The sequence below is a fragment of the Malus sylvestris genome, chromosome 7 (genome assembly GCF_916048215.2).
Source record: "Malus sylvestris chromosome 7, drMalSylv7.2, whole genome shotgun sequence".
Lineage (NCBI taxonomy): Eukaryota > Viridiplantae > Streptophyta > Magnoliopsida > Rosales > Rosaceae > Malus > Malus sylvestris.
Genome location: NC_062266.1, coordinates 29724862 through 29742533, shown reverse-complemented (window position 1 = coordinate 29742533; position 17672 = coordinate 29724862). Strand labels below are relative to the sequence as shown.

Here is a 17672-nt window from a genome sequence, read left to right as displayed (position 1 = left end):
CCAAGCTTTATATGACATTGCACACAAAATTTCTTATGTTAAAAGGAAGACGTTTACCCAACTAGGGGAGTAACTTTAAACAAAAAATTACTGTAGGGGAGTAACTTTGAACAAAGATCTGACGGTTAAAAAACTCGAAATATGGTAGTGTACTCCGGAGCACCCGAGAAAGTTTCATAATCTGACGCCAACTTGACCTAGGTTATGAAGTATCAAGTGTGCCTTGGGAGGGATTCAGCTGCATTCGCAACGGGTTGTTGTTGAGTATTTCGTTATAGATGAAATAAACAGTTAGAATTACCCAGTACCGAGCAAAACAAACAGGAAATGTTTGAGTTTTGAAGAACAGATTCCGAACCAACAGCTCCAGGTCGGCAGCAAAACTAATAGCCACACAAGTAACGCAAAATTTGAAGGCTGTGCATGGTTGCTTAGGCCGTCGCTGCTTGTTGGGCTGCTTGCCTCTTTTTCGCCTCTTCGATGATGGTCAGCTTGATACCCTTTCCCTTTGGAAGACTTACCCATGGCTTCGTCCCCTTGCCAATGGTGAACACATTGCCCAACCGAGTAGCAAACTCATGGCCGGTGGCATCCTGGACGTGGATTGTCTCGAAACTTCCCTTGTGATTCTCCCTGTTCTTGATTACGCCAACACGCCCTCTGTTCCTTCCGCCGGTAACCAAGAACATAATTCAGCGGCTATGGAGCTCTGAACAGAGGTAAGAAGGGTGTAATTACCATTTTGGGACCGTGTGCTTGAAATCTGGGGAAGTATCTGAGCTTCCGCGGCTATGGAGCTCTGAACAGAGGGGATAAGAGAGGGAGAGAGACGCAGTCACTAAAACCCAACAGAATGGTGCATGGTGGGCTTTGAGGGGATCCAAATGATACTTGGGCTACGACTCCAGTACTCGGCCCGCGATTAAGTCGTGGATCATTTATTTTGATGTGGGTCGGTTCGGTTTGGATCCATTTACCTACAAGATCGGATTTGGATAATTTTAAAAGCACATCCAAACGAGCCAATAATGTTTAGTGATTGGTCATTAAACACCTTGTTTTAACTGTGGGTCGGTTTGTTGTCCTCTCGTAGTTTTGCAATTGTTTTGATGCCAAAAAAATGAAAGGGGAGCAACGATTTGAGCCATATTTTCTCCAGCGGATCCAGTGATTCGGACTAATCATTTTAAATCATACGGCTTTCATTAGCTCATCCTACTAATCCACTTCACACAAAACTTAGGATTCGCATCTCTCTCACCCTCGAGCCAGAGAAAATGGCTTATTTGACATGATATTTTCAAAGTAAAAGGAGATGCAATGCAAGGTTTTCGAGAAAACCTTATGTCCAACTGCTTGTACTCGACAGCATGCTCACCAGAAGTGGACGACGGTGAGACTCTTGGATATACGAGCAGTCAAATATAAGAATTTCTCGAAGGTGTTAAGGCCCAAAAATGAATACAATACACTTAATATTGATATTGATTTTTCATTTTATAAGACAAGATTCTACCCTCAAATTTTTTAGTATATGAAGAAGGCGATTTAGAGCGCATTGCCTTTTAGCTAATTGACCTAACTCGTATTCCTTGTTTGTGGCAAGTCCATTTCATATAAGGCACTTAAGGCTTCATCCATTGGAATGGTGGAGGAACCATCTTTCTTCCGTTGCAACCTGCAAGATATTCGCTGTTAACATGAGCAAAAGTGCTTAACAAAAAAAAGCTTCTATTGACCGAAGCTTATGTAACTGTTGACCCTAAAACTACAAAGCCTACGTGGCGCGCAGGCCGAGTAATTAATGAGCTAACTACGTCATTCGGTGAATGCGGGGCGTGCCAACTCGTCGGCCGAGGAGTAAATTTGTTGATGTTGCGTTGGGTGCGCGGCTGACTTCTGCGTCTTGCGATTGCGGCCGAGAAAGGAACATGTCTCGGCCTCTTGGGCTCTCGAACCTGAAGACAAGGTTACTATTCTTACGAAGTTCAATATCAAATTCGGCTTTCAATATGCCGAACGTAATAACGTGTAACACCTCACTTCGCCGAGAAGACTGATGAGATGACCTCGACCAATAAGGGTTCAGAAACCCTTCTCGACCGAGACTTGGATAGGTAATAAACCATTCTCGCCGCAGTGCTGTTGATGCCAACGGAAGATACTGCGAGACCGATTGATTCTACGGTGACAGAGCTATCTATGCCGACTTAAGATATCACCGTTTGCTTCCACAGTGCTGTTGATGCCAACGGAAGATGTGTCAGCGAAAAAGGAAAAAGAAAAATCACAAGTTGTGAGAATTTGCGCTGGGCAATTTTGTATTGATTTGCAGGGGGCTTCCTTAATGCACAGCTTCCCCTATTTATAGCGCTGGTCCTCGAGTCCGAGTTACAATTCTATTCGGACTAGGTTTCCCTCCCTGGATCAACATCACCTCGACCAATCCTATCTCTACTAGGACTACGAATCTAGTCCTTAACTGAGCCGGATTCGCTTTCTGGATTACTGATCCCATCGAGAGTCCCTATTGTACTAGGACTCGGCTTGCGTTCTGATTTAACCGACCTAGGCTTGGAAGCCCATGAGCTGAACGATCCATGGCCCTTTCGCCGCACGGCCTCCTGGGCCGAGAGTGATCCTACCCTCGGCCCAAACTATTATTTTGGGCCCAAACATTGCCCCATCGCTTCTGAGGTCCTCGGCCCGAATTCTTTGGCCGAGTTTCGGCCTTGAAGAGGCGAATCTACCACTCAGAACCCTAATGCCCGAGTTCTAAGGCGCATTTATTGAACATGATTGCACGATCTTGATCCTGCTAACCAAACTTGCCACGTGGCGTCCTCCAACACGGCCAACCCTAATGATGACGTCTAAGGCGTGCGGCTGCCTGAACCGTCAACTTAACCACTACCTCAATTCGCGAGCCACTATCTCAATCCGTGAGTCCACCTGTCGTCGTGCAAGCGTCGAAACGTCTTCCGCCATTAAATTTCGCCGTCACAAGCGATCGTGCGCCCCCAAAACCTGAAACCTTCGGTCTTCTCAACTGCATTTCCCAAATGTTCATCATGATCAATGATTCCTTCGGTCGATTTTGCCCTTTGTTTTGAATTTCGAACGATTGCTCTTCCCTCCACAACTCTATAAATACCGAAATTCTCTCATTTGCACTTTACGCTCTCAAAATTTTCTGAAATCTCTTGCCCTTCTTCTCCAGCACATTCCTTTTTCCAGGTCTTCGTCTTTAAATCCCCCAACCCAAAAAACCTTTTACGCCGTGCTTCCTTCCTATAATGGCGTCTTTCATCTCCAAGCTTTCCAGGGAATGTGAACAGCACCAGAAAATCCTTGATCGGAGCTCGATAAAAAACATACGGTTTGAAAGTGACATGAGCACTGTCCACCAAATCTTGGGTCCTCTCTTCAAGGCTACAATACCGTCGACCATTACTGGCCTTCTCCAGGAGCACTGCCTAACACCATTGTTCCAAGGGTTTGAATGGTCGAGATGGGATGCGGCGAAACCCCAAGGCTCCTGGCCCTCGATGACCACAACCTGGGCAGCCTGGGTCGTTCGAATGGAACGGCTCTTCGGTGAGCAATGGAGAGCCCTCGGCATTTACGACGCCATCCTTCTCTCGTCAATGGATGTCATTCTTGACAAGGAGCTTCTCCTAGCCGCCTTGTGCTTCTGGTGCTCGGCCACCAACACCCTGGTTCTTCTTCTTGGTCCCATCGGTTCCACCATCCTTGATGTCACCGCCATTCTGGGGACTTCGGCAACCGGGATCCCAATCGACGCGGCCCTCTCTGGGCACCCGTCGAATATTGATCTGAAGACGTTTTTCGATCGACGAGCCTTCGAGACCTTGAACCGTGACGGTCAAATCCCGTCAAAAGAAGACATTCAGAAGCTCCACAAGAACTTCTTTAATTACAACACCCTCTATCTTCACTTCGCCGGCCGAGGAGAAGAGGACTTGCGAGAAGGAGAGCATGAAGCCTTCCTCTTCTATTGGTACAACAATACATTTGTTGTACCAAGTCGAACAAGTGTTTGGTCGAGAACATGCCGGTAGTCGAAGCCCTGGCTAGTGGTCACGTCCTGGCACTGAGTTCCAACATTCTCGCCCATCTCTTCCGTTGCCTGGCCGAGGCGACCCTCCACAAGGTCGACCCACACCAGAATGGTCCCCTCTGGGTCTTCCAGCTCTGGTTACAAGTGTACTTCGCCTCCCTTTGGCCGGCCATAGCTGACTTTTCACCAACGGAGGCTCTTGGACCTCAGCTGGCCTCCCGACCGACACCTCCTCACCAAGCCGAAGAGGTACTTCGGTACCTCTTCGCTCTTGATGATCTCTCAAACGACGAATTCTTGATATGTCGTCGTCGGGACTATCCTTCCTCCATCAGACTACCTACCTCTGTGTGGGGCGCGGAGGAGGATGCCGAGCTTCGTCAGACTTGGGGATCGTTTGTGCTCGCTCGCGACCTCCCTCTCGGCTGCGATGGGAAACGGTCAGGTTGGGAAGTGTACCATCCGAACTTCCTTGCCCGACAGCTCGGCTATCTTCAGGGCTGCCCTGTTCCCCTTCTCTCCTCCCGAACAGTCCTAAGCCGTGGACGTGAACCTCGTTCCTCGGAGAAGGAATGTAAAACTGCCGCGAGGGAGTTCCAAGAGTACTGCCAAAAATTCCGCCTTCGACCGGCCACCCCAGAAACCCTTTGCACCAACACCTTCGGTGAATGGTGGGAAGATTACACCCAGGAGTTCTTTGGTGCTCCGGTCGAAGAGGTGCTGAACAAACTCTTCGGTGACCGACCGAAGAAGGCCTCGGTCTCCCAATCTCAAGGTAATTGTTCATTTCTCCTCTTTTCTTTCAACTCTGCATACTGATTTACCTTGCTGAATTGCTTTTATCTTCTCAGGTAGTCGGCCTTCAAGAAAAGCGGATGCAGTTGCCGCTGCTACGGTCGAGAAAAAATCGGTCGTGGCCAAGAATGGCAAAACTGCTGGTCGGGCGGTGCTGATCAAACGGCCTCGCCCAGAGGCTGAGCCGGCTGTCGAGTCTCCCCCGCCTGCCAAGCGGGTGAAAAAACTGGCAAAGAAAGGTGCACGAGAGATCCACGTCATCTCCAGTCATACTACGGGGACGACGACTCCCAGTGCTTCCCCTTCTCCCGCCGCCGGCCATTCCTTGGTCGAGAAACCGCCAGCTTCGGTCGCAGAGATAGTTTAAGCGCGGCCTGTCTCTGGGGCCGGCACACCAGTCGTGCCTCCCTCCGTCGAGGAGGCACCTGTCCCACAGAAGGCGGTTTCTGCGACCGATGGCACCTCCCCCAAAAATCCAAAGCCCTCGGTCTTTGTTCTGGAAGAAAGTGAGGGGAGCGACGAGGTCCCGCTGGCACATCGTCCTCATACTCGTCGACAACCTCCTCTAGTGTCCGAGATGGCGGTTCAAGCCGGCCCCTCCACGGCCGATCGTGGCAAGCGTCCGGTCGATGAACCAACGGCGGTGTCCGAACCCCTTGCTCCTTCTCAGGACCAGGGTGTTCCTTCCTCAGAAGCAGCTGTCCCGATCGGCCCCTCCACAGCCGACCGTGGCAAACGACCAGTCGAGGAACCGGAGGCAACGGCGGAATCGCCCGTTCATCCTCAAGACCAGGGCTTCCACATTCCTCCGCAGGAGGCTACTTCGGCCTTCGTAAGTATCTTCCACCGTCTTTCCTTGATTGCTTTTCCGCTTTAGAATTCTAAACGAGAAAAATACTAAATGTCAGGTGCCTGTACATTCTTTTCACCGACAATTCTACGCGCCGAATGGCGTTATCTATATTTCTTGGCCGCCTTAGTGGCCATCAAACGTAGATAACCTCCATCGGCCGCGTGAACTGAGAAACAATCTGAGACACTGGGCTGGGCCATTGAGTTCTTTAGGTTCGAGCAACGATCCTGGGGACATGGCCGAGGTCTCCTCTCGGCAGGTTAAAAAAACGAAACCTTCTTGCTATTCTTGCCATGACTTCTTCGGAACTTAACCTGATTTGTGTGTGCAGGCTTCGTGGGAGGTCGAATTTAAAGCTCTTTTATCCAGCACCCCTGGAGGGGCTGGTCCTTCGGCCGCCGCAACCGAAATTGCTGATTTAACTGCTCTGACCCGGCTGCGAGAAGTCCTATCGCTTTCGGCGTCGCAAGTTCTTGAGCGCAAAGGTCTTGATCTGCTGGAAGAATGTCTAAACGACCTTGGAGTCGATGGTCAGCTGAGCGACGAGGCTGTCGTTCAGGCGTCAACTGCCTTGGAGCGGGTTCGAGAAACATTCAATGTTTCTGAAAATGCTTTGAGGGCCGAACAAGACCTGCAGGCTGCCCTGGTCGTTCAAGATGCTCTTCGTCCCAAGGTTGACGTTTTGAAGGGTAAAGGGGAAGTTTTGGCCGACCTCGACCGTCAAATGGCCGAACTATCAAAACGAAGATCGGTCATTGCTTCCGATCTTGCCAGGGACTTCGAGTCGGGTGGTAAGGCTTGCTTAACCGAGTATACGGCGAATGCAAAACGGGTCGAGCAGTTGAAGCTGGAGAAGAAGAACCGGCAAGCCCGGGTCATCATGGGTGAAGTACGGTGGTTGGAGCTGAAAGCCCTGCTCGGCACTCTTCTACCCTCTTCACCTTGAATGTATTTGATTGTAAACCGTCCGACCTACTCATTTTGTAAATGCTTATCAATCTCAATGGACCCGTTTTCTATTCCTGCATTTCCCATGTGACTGGATAATATTTCTTTAAAAACTTTCCATTAATTGGTAATCTGTGGACTACACCGGTCCGGTTTTTAAAATGATACGCCCATTTGCCGTTTACTTTATGCACAACGAATGGCCCTTCCCAATTCGGCGACTACTTGCCAAACCTAGGATCTTTTAGTCCTACGGGCAACACTGTTTGCCACACTAATTCACCCTCGCCGAATGTTTTCTGTCGCACCTTTTGATTATAGGCTCGCTCGGTAATCTGTTTTTGTGCCACCAATAAGTTATAGGCGTCAAGTCGTGCTTCTTCCAAATCTTCGAGTTCCTGCCTCATGGACTGACTATATTCGGCGCTAAACAAACTACTTTGTTCGATTAATCGTAACGAATTTATGCTTAACTCGACTGGTAACATTGCATCGTGTCCGTAGGTCAATGCGTACGGGGTTGTCGCAGTCGCCGATCGGGGCGATGTTCGATATGCCCATAATGCCTCGTTCAACTTCAAATGCCACATGCCAGGCCTTTCTTTTATCATTTTTTCAAGGATGCCGATCAACACTTTATTACTTGCTTCGGCCTGCCCATTCGCCTGTGGATAATATGGTGTAGACTGTTCGAGCCGAATTTTCAAATTTGCCGTATACTCTTTAAACCTCTCGGCTGTGAAGATTGTTCCATTGTCAGTTATGATCGTTTCTGGTACGCCAAATCTGGTTACGATGTGTTCCTCCACGAAATCGCAAACTTCTTTAGATGTTAGTTCGGCATATGACTTCGCTTCGACCCATTTGGTAAAGTAATCGGTTGCGACTATTACCCATGCGTGCTTAGCGGCTCCAGAAGACGGCGTGATTTTGCCGATTACGTCCATGGCCCATCCTCTAAACGGCCATGGCTTTATGACCGAATGCAAAGATTCGGCCGGGACCCTTTGTATAGGCCCGTGGATTTGGCATTGTACACATCCTCGTGCAAACTCGATACAATCCTTTAGTATCCTTGGCCAAAAATAGCCGTTTCGTCGAAGTAGCCATCGCATTTTCCTTCCGGATTGATGAGCTCCGCATATCCCTTCATGGACTTCTGTAATCGCCCGAGCACTCTCTTGGGGACCGAGGCATAGCAATAACAAACCATCTTCGCCTTTTCGGTATAACTCGTTCTGATACATGACATAGTTCGTGGCGTGAACTCTCGTCTTGTGATCATGTTTACCATTGGGATTGTCGAGATACTGCATAATGGGCCTTCTCCAATCATCTGGTATTGCCTCGATGGCACAAACGTCCACAGGGTCGTCTCTATCTAATAACGAAGGTAAGAACATGACTCTTGTACGTATCACGTTGTCGCGCTGGAGGACTTATTGGTTAACCAAGGCCGGGTATAGCTGTCGCAACACGGGTATTTCTCGGCCTAACTTGCCCCCCAAGAGTTACGCGCCGGAGGCAATTTGAGCCAATTCGTCTGCGTCGGTATTAAGACTCCGGGAAATATGTTTAAATGTAATACCGTCGAAGGACTCGGCCAAATAGCTGGCGATCATGTGGTAAGACGCCAGGGCACAACTCATGCAACGAAAAGAACCATTGAGTTGGTTAATCACAAGTTCGGAGTCGCCGAAGACGAGGGCGCGGGTTGCCCGTAGGTCATGAAGAATTCCAAGGCCGACGATTAGGGCTTCGTATTCGGCCTGATTGTTGGTGCATTCGAAATCCAACTTAAGCGAAAATAACCAGCGATCGTGGTTTGGGGACTGAATGACAATTCCCACGCCCACCGAAGATGACGTACTGGAGCCGTCAAAGTACATCGTCCAGTGGTTGTCGCGCGTCTGAACCATGCCGATTTCAACGTCGTTGCCCCCAAAACCGTATGGGGAGGGATGTTGAGCAAGGAAATCAGCCAGTGCCTGACCCTTGACAGCTTTCTGGGCTACGTACTGCAAGCTAAATTCGAACAGTGCCATGGTCCATTTCCCAATGCGGCCCTTTACGATTGGTCGGGTGAGCATGTAGCGGATGACGTCGGTCTGAGCAATGACTTGGGTAACTGATGGGAGCATATAATGCCGAAGCTTGGAAGCGGCGAAAAACACGGCCAGGCATAGCTTCTCGACGACCGGATAATTGGTCTCCGGTTGACTGAGATTGCGGCTGAGATAAAAAATAGCCTGCTCTCGTCCGGCGTCGTTATCTTGCGCAATGAGGCAGCCGATGGATTCTTCGGCCGCCGAGATATAGAGCTTAAGAGGCTTACCGCGCCGAGGAGGAACCAGGACATGTGGGTTCGTGAGGGAGACTTTGATTTGCGTAAACGCCGCCTGATGCTCGTTGTTCCACACAAATTTATCTGAATCCTTGAGTTTCAAAAGCGTGGAGAACGCTTTCATCTTACCTGCTGAGTTGGCAATAAATCGGCGGAGGAAATTGATCTGTCCGAGTAAGGACTGGAGTTGTCTCTTCGTCGTTGGGGGTGGAGCATTGAGGATTGCGCGGGCCTTATTCTCATCGACTTCAATCCCACGGTGATGCACGAGGAAGCCAAGAAAATTCCCGGTCGATACGCCGAAGGCACACTTGGCAGGATTCATCTTGAGGTTGTGCCGACGCATGCGGAGGAAAACCTGTCGGAGATCGTCCAGATGTGTCTGTCGGCGTTTAGATTTGATGACAACATCGTCGATGTAAACTTCGACGATGGTTCCAATTAAATCATGGAAGATGGTATTCATTGCCCGTTGGTATGTGGTGTCGGCATTCTTGAGGCCGAATGGCATAACAACCCATTCGTAAGTGCCGAGTGCCCCCGGGCAACGGAAAGCAGTTTTGTGCACATCGGCTTCGGCAATGAATATTTGGTTGTACCCGGCGTGTCCATCCAGAAAGGATAAGATTGCATGATTTGCCACAGCATCGATTAACAGGTCTGAGATCGGCATTGGATACGCATCTTTGGGAGTTGCCAGATTCAGATTTCTGAAATCGATACAGATGCGTAGTGCACCACTTTTCTTTAAAACAGGCACGATATTTGCCAACCATTCAACATATCGAGCTGTCCGAATGAACCCGGCTTTCAAAAGCCGAACCAATTCGTCCTTGATGCCGAGTTGCACTTCGGTCGAGAATCGACGAGGTGGCTGGCGGAAAGGTTTACATCCGGGCTTAATACGTAATTCATGCTCGACCAGAGTACGCTCCAAGCCGGGCATTTCATGATAGCTCCAAGCAAAACAATCCTTGAACTCCGTAAGCAAGGCACGAAACTCGTCCTTCATTTGTTGGGGAAGTAACGCACTAATAAACAAAGGCTGTGGGTCATCGGCCGTCCCAACATTAATCTCTTCCAAGGGGTCCTTAACTTGGGGCCGATGATCTTCGAGTTCGGCCGGTGCAGCTTGAATTTTATCAAGAGACAAGACAGGACCATTATCTCATTCAGCAAGGAACTCGACGAGGTTAACTCCCGAATTTGGTTGTTTAGATATAGTATACCAATGGGCCAGCAGTCGTTCCATAGTAGATGAAACCGCGGCCCTACGTGTTTCCCGATCGGTGTCAAACATCAGCTTCGGGGAGGAAATTAGCTAATCCGAGTCTCGCCGAATCCTGCTGGACAGTCTCGGCGCCAACCTCGATAGCTTTCTGAACCGAAATCCGAGTCGGCCGTCCTTCTTCATTGAAGCCTTGCAATGTAATGTAGCCGACGTGGTCATCATAGTACCGTGCTTGGATCATGTTAGTTTTGAAGGGCTGGCTATCGGCCGGGTGAACAGTGACCGAGTTGCCGTCCCAAAATACAAGCACTTGATACAATGATGAAGGAATACAGCTGGTTTGATAAATCCAGTCTCGACCGAGCAGTGCATTATACTCAGTTTTGGAATCAACCACGAAAAAGGCGGTCATGTGAGTGCGACCATCAATGTTTACAGTTAACGGAAGTACACATTTGGTTTGGGATTTGTCGCCGACGAAACTACTCATTGTGATCCCTGACGGAATAAGTTCGTCATTCGAGCGACGTAAGGCCTTCATGATGTTCAGAGGCATGATATTGACGGTAGCTCCACAGTCGACGAAAACTTTAGAAACTGGATACCCCTCGATACGGGCCGTCACATACAAAGGCTTTAAATGGTGAAGTTTGGCCGATGATGAACGAGGAAACAATTCGGCCAAAGCCGCCTTTAGACTATCATCTTTTGTTGTTGGCTCAACCTCAACAGCAGATAAAAAATCAACGTGGCCGGCTTCTTCAGTGACTACGTCACCATCGAGGAAATTCGGTTGAGTCGTGCTTGACTGAAAATCGGCGGGTAACACATGGACCATACTGATTTCCATGTTATCCAGGACTGACGGGCCCATCGGGTTAGGACCCTCCTCACTAGCTTCATCTCTGGTCTGGTCGACAACCGCATACTTTGTTGCTGTCAAGGTTGGACAACGAGACTCTTCTGTTCATTCTTCGATGGTTTGATCCTGCGGTGCTGCTTCTTGCTGGTTCTGCGTACCTACCTCATGTGATGTTGAGATCGACAATGTGCTCGGGGTAAGGACCTGCTCCTGGTAGTGTAGCCGGGCATCCCTAGTGTCGAGATAAGCATCCAGACGCGCAACACGTGCTATTTCATCGGTCGTAAGGCCGAAGAGCGAAACAGCCGAGAATACTTCGAAGTGATATCGTAAATATTGAAGGTCCTCCATTGAGAAAGGAAGGTCGGCTGCATCCATATCAATGTATGGGTCGACTTCAAATCCAAGGACACGAGCTTCTCGTAGGTGCTGGAACCTTGCTTTCAGCCCTAGGTCTGAGGTTTTCTGGATGATTCGCTCGGCATCAGGACAAGTCAGGACTAGATCAATGGTGTCCTGGCACGCCTTTGGCAAGCCATACAGATCATTGGCCGAATGTTTCTTATGGAATTCTTGCATGTACTCCAAAGCCTCCCCAAGGAACGGGGGGTGCAAATTCCGTCGGATCTTGATCAAAGGTCATTGTATAGCTGGCGGGGCTAATTTGCTTTCGGCCTCTTGCCTGAAATGTTCAAGGCGCGCCTTCATCTCCCCTGGTCGAAGAAGAAGTTTGATCCGTTTATCGGCCTCTTCAAACGTGGTTTCGACATCTTGGTCGACCAGCCGTCTCCCTTGAGCCAACTCTGTCATAATGGCTGGAGGTGGTCGTTCATCATCAGTAGCCATTGTGTCCTTCGGTCGCCATTTAGGGACCGAAGTTTCTTGGGCTGCCCGTCGACGGGCCATGCAATCTATCCTTTGATGCCGGCGTTTCTGAGATTTGGACAACGCGGTGTAGACGCCTTTCGAAGAATGATATGTATACCAACGTTGATCTCTAGGTTCGGGAGGTTTGAAGGTTTTTTGGCTCCGCGATGATTCTGAACTACTAGAATTACGTTTATAGTAATCATCGTCATAGAATGAAGCATCAAAATCGAGGCGCCGCCTGACCGGGGGTGTCTCTTCCATTCGTACTTTAGGACCGAGCCTATCAAAAACCCCTTGATGTTGGCCTACTTCGGTAATCTTCTGCTGGGTTGCGGCCGTAGGTCGTTCCGTTATAAGCGGAGAGGGCTTCTCCTCTGGCTCACTACCGACCTTGGCTCTGCATTTGCTGCACAAAACCGCTGTCCCACTGTCTTCATCGGTGGTATAATATACCATAGGTTTGACAATAGCAGGTCCTGTTAAAGCTGTAGGTGGTTTGTTTGAACGAAAATCGGCCATGAAACGTGGCCGAGAATTCTGATTCCGAAAGCGTTGCGTCACAACATCTTCGGCCTTCCCTTTCCCTTTGTCTTTAGGTAGGCATGCATCAACCATATTTACTGTTTCCGTGGGGAACGGGTCAGTATCAACACTCATCTTCTTCTCTGGAAATTTCAATTTGCCATTATCAATCCAGCTTTGGACGTTGTCTCGAAACACGACACAATTATTTGTCGTATGCTTGCTTGAATTGTGGTATTTACAATATACCTTTCCTTTAAGCTCTTCGGCCTTGGGAATGTTGTGACCAGGCCGAAGCTTGATGATTCTTGCTGATAACAGTTGGTCAAAAATTGCGTCAGCCTTTGTAATATCAAAAGTATAAACTTTTGACGGTTTCAACGTTCCCTCAGTGGCCGAACGGCTTTTGACTTCCCTAGAGTCAACTTGAGTTAATGCCTTGCAGACGTATGGCTTATCTATCACTATCTCAGCTGCATCCACACTGACGTATTCATCCTCGGTTGATGCATAATTGACAGTAGGATTCTTGTAAATCGTCCCCCGAGTTGGGACCTTCGAAATTTTTTCCTCGCGGAGCAAGTAATCATACTACTCGACATGCTAGGCTAATTCGTACATATCCCGAAAGTTTGCCCCAAGAATTTCTTTTTGTATTCGACGTCGAGGCCGTTCAAAGCAAGCCTGACAAATTCGACTTCGGGTAAAGGCACTCGGCACCAATTCCTAGCTGATTTGAACCTGGTAAGATAATCCATTGGTGACTCATCAGATGCTTGAGCCATCCTTGCTAATGAGGAAACTGACATCTCCATTCCTGGCCGATAAAACTGCTCGTGGAATTTCTCGACCAACCCCTCCTAGTTTTGGACGGAATTAGGAGGGAGATTGATATACCAGGCGAATGCTGAACCGGTTAATGAGAAGTTGAACAACCGTAACATATGGAAATCACTATTAACATCCCCGCATTGCGTGGTGAAACGAGCCACGTGCTCCAACGAGGACAGATACGATTCACCGGTAAAAAGGCTAAAATCTGGGATCTTGAAACCCTTCGGATATCCGAATGTTTCCACGTAGGCCGGGTACGGATGGATAAACTTAGGAAACTTCGGCCCTTTCTTCATGGCCGAGTCGATCATCCGCTGAACTTCGGTCATGTCAACAGGTGTTGCTTCGACCCTCTAGTCGGTTCCGTCTGACATACTATTCGACCCTCCTCCTTTTTCCAAGTCAATTTGTTTGAGCCGAGCAGGAATTGGCTCGGCCGGTACAATTGGTAACGGATTGTTTCCTGGTGGTAAGTGTTGTAGAAGATCGAAATGCCTGCTGTCACTGACTTTACTAACCAGCATTTCAAGCAATCTGGTTTGTCGCTCATTGGAACTGAGTATCACGTCATGCAGCTTGTCAATGCCTCGACTAAACGTCTGTTCGACTGACCGAGACTGCTCGTCTAGTCGCTTCCGAAGAAACGACCTTGTTGGCGGATCAGATCCTTCACCACCATCCTTATCGCACTCTTCTACGATCCCTTCATTGAGAACGCAGGTGTTTCTGTTAGGGATCTCTAGACCGCGTAGTTGACCGCCGAGATTAACTTCTCTCTCTCGGCGAGTCGCGCTCGTGGACTCAGGTGTCACCGCGCTAAGGGGATTCTGCGCCTGCGGCACACTTTGTCCTATGTTCTGATTCGGCAAATCGGCTGTCGACTTTCCCATAGTTGTTTTATTTTTTACCGATCGTGTTTCAATTGGCATGAACTTCGTAGTCTAGCACTGGGTCCCACTGGGCGTGCCAAAATGTTGACCCTAAAACTACAAAGCCTACGTGGCGCGCAGGCCGAGTAATTAATGAGCTAACTACGTCCTTCGGTGAATGCGGGGCGTGCCAACTCGTCGGCCGAGGAGTAAATTTGTTGATGTTGCGTTGGGTGCGCGGCTGACTTCTGCGTCTTGCGATTGCGGTCGAGAAAGGAACACGTCTCGGCCTCTTGGGCTCTCAAACCTGAAGACAAAGTTACTATTCTTACGAAGTTCAATATCAAATTCGGCTTTCAATATGCCGAACGTAATAACGTGTAACACCTCACTTCGCCGAGAAGACTGATGAGATGATCTTGACCAATAAGGGTTCAGAAACCCTTCTCGACCGAGACTTGGATAGGTAATCAACCGTTCTCGCCGCAGTGCTGTTGATGCCAACGGAAGATACTGCGAGACCGATTGATTCTACGGTGACAGAGCTATCTATGCCGACTTAAGATATCACCGGTTGCTTCCACAGTGCTGTTGATGCCAACGGAAGATGTGTCAGCGAAAAAGGAAAAAGAAAAATCACAAGTTGTGAGAATTTGCGCAGGGCAATTTTGTATTGATTTGCAGGGGGCTTCCTTAATGCACAACTTCCCCTATTTATAGCGCTGGTCCTCGAGTCCGAGTTACAATTCTATTCGGACTAGGTTTCCCTCCCTGGATCAACATCACCTCGACCAATCCTATCTCCACTAGGACTACGAATCTAGTCCTTAACTGAGCCGGATTCGCTTTCTGGTTTACTGATCCCATCGAGAGTCCCTATTGTACTAGGACTCGGCTTGCGTTCTGATTTAACCGACCTAGGCTTGGAAGCCCATGAGCTGAACGATCCATGACCCTTTCGCCGCACGGCCTCCCGGGCCGAGAGTGATCCTACCCTCGGCCCAAACTATTATTTTGGGCCCAAACAGTAACTTACCTTCAAAGTTTCTGAGTTCGAGTTCTACTCGCTCTTGAACCAGTGCACAACAGCAGCACATGAGGTGAGTAAGAAGGTCGTCACAGCAACTTCCCTACGAGACTAAGACCTAGTTTGGGAGTGAGGTGCTTAAAAAAAAAGCACCCATGAAAAAAAGCTGTGAGGGTTTTAGGTGTTTGGTAAACTGAAAAAAAAAAAGCTTATTTTGGAAGCTGTTGTGAGAATAAGCTGAAATCAAAGGAAAAAGCTGAAGCTGCTATTTGCAGCTTTGAAAAACTGGCTTTTTTTCAAAGCACACGGAGCTACAGTGCTTCTTTAATGAAAAGACCTACTATTAGACTGCTTTTTTTTCCAAAAGCACTTTTACAAAAAAGTTTACCAAACACTCTGCTGATTTATTTCACAGCCGCTTATTCTCACAGCACAGCCGCTTATTCTCACAGCAGCTTTTTTTCAAAGCACAACAATACCAAACCAGCCCTAATTCCGGTTAAGACGGATGAAAGCAGAAGCCTACTATTTGAGTAGTAAAGTAGAAAGATTTATATGATGAGTACCTCTATGTTAAAAAATTCCCGCAACTTTCTTCTCATACAGCAAGTGTAACAGCAGCAGCCTCCGAAGAGAGAGTAAGCCATCAGATTACTCGCTGCTTGCTCGCGAGCTGTAGTCCAAGGAAAAGGTCGGATCAATTAGGCCTCTTTTGTGAGAGCTTCAGTGAAAGGCACTTATGCTTGCTATGTGAGAGAATGCTTATGCTTACATATTTTTCCTTTTGACACCACATTGGCTATCCATGAAAATGTTCCACAGGGGTAAATGCAGGTCTTCATGCCTGTTTAAACATGGTACTTCAAACAGTGAGGAAGAGCGTTTAGAACGGGGATTAACAGGTCTGAGAAACTTACTTAGACAAGGCTCACTGCAACAACCGAAAAGCTCAGCCTGCCACTCCCCCCGGCCTTCATTCTCCAGCTGAAACCCGGGGCCTGTATAGATGGAGTTGGCATTGGTTATGCATCTGTGCCACAAAATGCTTTTAATCAACGAAATATTTACTCAGAGATACATTTCAGGTTACTAAAATGTGCTTTACGAGAAATGTTTGTTACTCGTACATGTGTTATAACAGAAGTGTATTGGTAACGTGTTAGTGTGACAGTAGCACCGAAAAATTACTTGTGATTGGCTGGTGTACTCTCAATCCCTCAAACACTACGTACCCTGACACCACATAACTTGGTTCGTTGACAAGAAGCTTCTCAACTTTCTTTCCTGGCAGTACACCACTCACAACATTTTCTGCTACATGAATAAGATGTTCAATCACCCGGCATTGATCAGGATCGTTAATCGTTATTGCTCGCTGTAGTTCGATATTCAGCTTCTCTTTCTCCTCCTGGAGTGCCTCATCAAAAGCCATGTTGGGATATTTTCGAGACAGCGCCCTCTCCAATATGTCTGCATCTTTCGTTGTTCGATCAGGCTTCAACACCACACCATGAACCTCCATGTCCTGTTCATCAAGTGTATACAACCTCTGATCCTCTTCAATGGCCTCCAAGCCTTCCTTCAAATTCTAGGTTCACAGCCACAATAGTACTAGTTAATTATTTGTAATATCCCATCATTCGCGACTTTTATTTCGGTTGAAAATGTTATCTTATCAGACTATCTGTATATCCGTAGGAGTTGACATACCTGAAGGCGAAACTCTTGAAGCAGAGAAACCAAGGGGCGGACTAGGAGACCGACGTAGTGGTCGATCTCCGCCTGGACTTGTCGGAATTGATACACCACACTCCATCCCAGGGCAAACATGTAGAGGCAGCTGTTGTCTCTGCAACCCTGTACTAGTAGAAGCGCTTTTACAAGAGCCTTTTCAAGACCATCCAACGGCTCCTTTGTACATGGAAGCTTCATCAAGTCCGTTGATTTCATCTTCTCAAGCAAGTTTCCTACCATCCTTACGTGCTCCGCGAGCTGCTCGCAGTTGTGGCGGTGTGTCCTGGCGCTTTGAGCGGTGGACACAATCGTGCTTGTGAGGCCCACGGCGTCGAGTCCCGGTGCCTCTGCAAAATCTGAGCTCGCCATGTTGGACGTTGTGGAAGCTTTTGGAATGTCATGACATCTTTTGCTTTACTTCTTTTTGTTAGTGCAATGTCGTGGTACTTTGTTTGCTTCGTCGTTCTGGAATTGTGAATGCTTTATCAAAGGGTTGGATCTTTTTTCTTTATTTATGTTTTCTTTGGAGGGAAGGAAATGGGCAGTCAACTTTTGTCATGAGAAATTGTGGTTATAGACAATAATCTATGCAATTGACACTAATTACTAGGTGAGATCACGCTCGTTTGGAATTATTTTTAAAATAGCTGAATATGTAATTTGTGAAAATATTTATGGATTTCAAAAGCATTTAAAATGTCT

General features: G+C 48.1%; 1 protein-coding gene across 2 annotated transcripts; it reads right to left on the bottom strand.

Annotated features, from left to right (window-relative positions):
- Positions 1–1458: 1458 nt before the first annotated feature.
- On the bottom strand, positions 1459–17421 carry LOC126629015 (cell number regulator 13-like). 2 transcript variants are annotated; one of them, XM_050298907.1, is made up of 7 exons: positions 16947–17421; positions 16425–16824; positions 16154–16234; positions 16009–16080; positions 15803–15909; positions 15246–15339; positions 1459–1678 (listed from the first exon to the last, which is right to left on the bottom strand). In XM_050298907.1, exons 1-7 carry the CDS (start codon positions 17337–17339, stop codon positions 1626–1628), a joined length of 1200 nt encoding a protein of 399 aa, XP_050154864.1. In that variant the 5' UTR covers positions 17340–17421; the 3' UTR covers positions 1459–1625. The 2 variants fall into 2 exon arrangements, with proteins under 2 accessions (XP_050154864.1, XP_050154865.1); XM_050298908.1 differs by having other exon boundaries at positions 16154–16266; positions 16469–16824.
- Between the last annotated feature and the right edge of the window lie 251 nt (positions 17422–17672).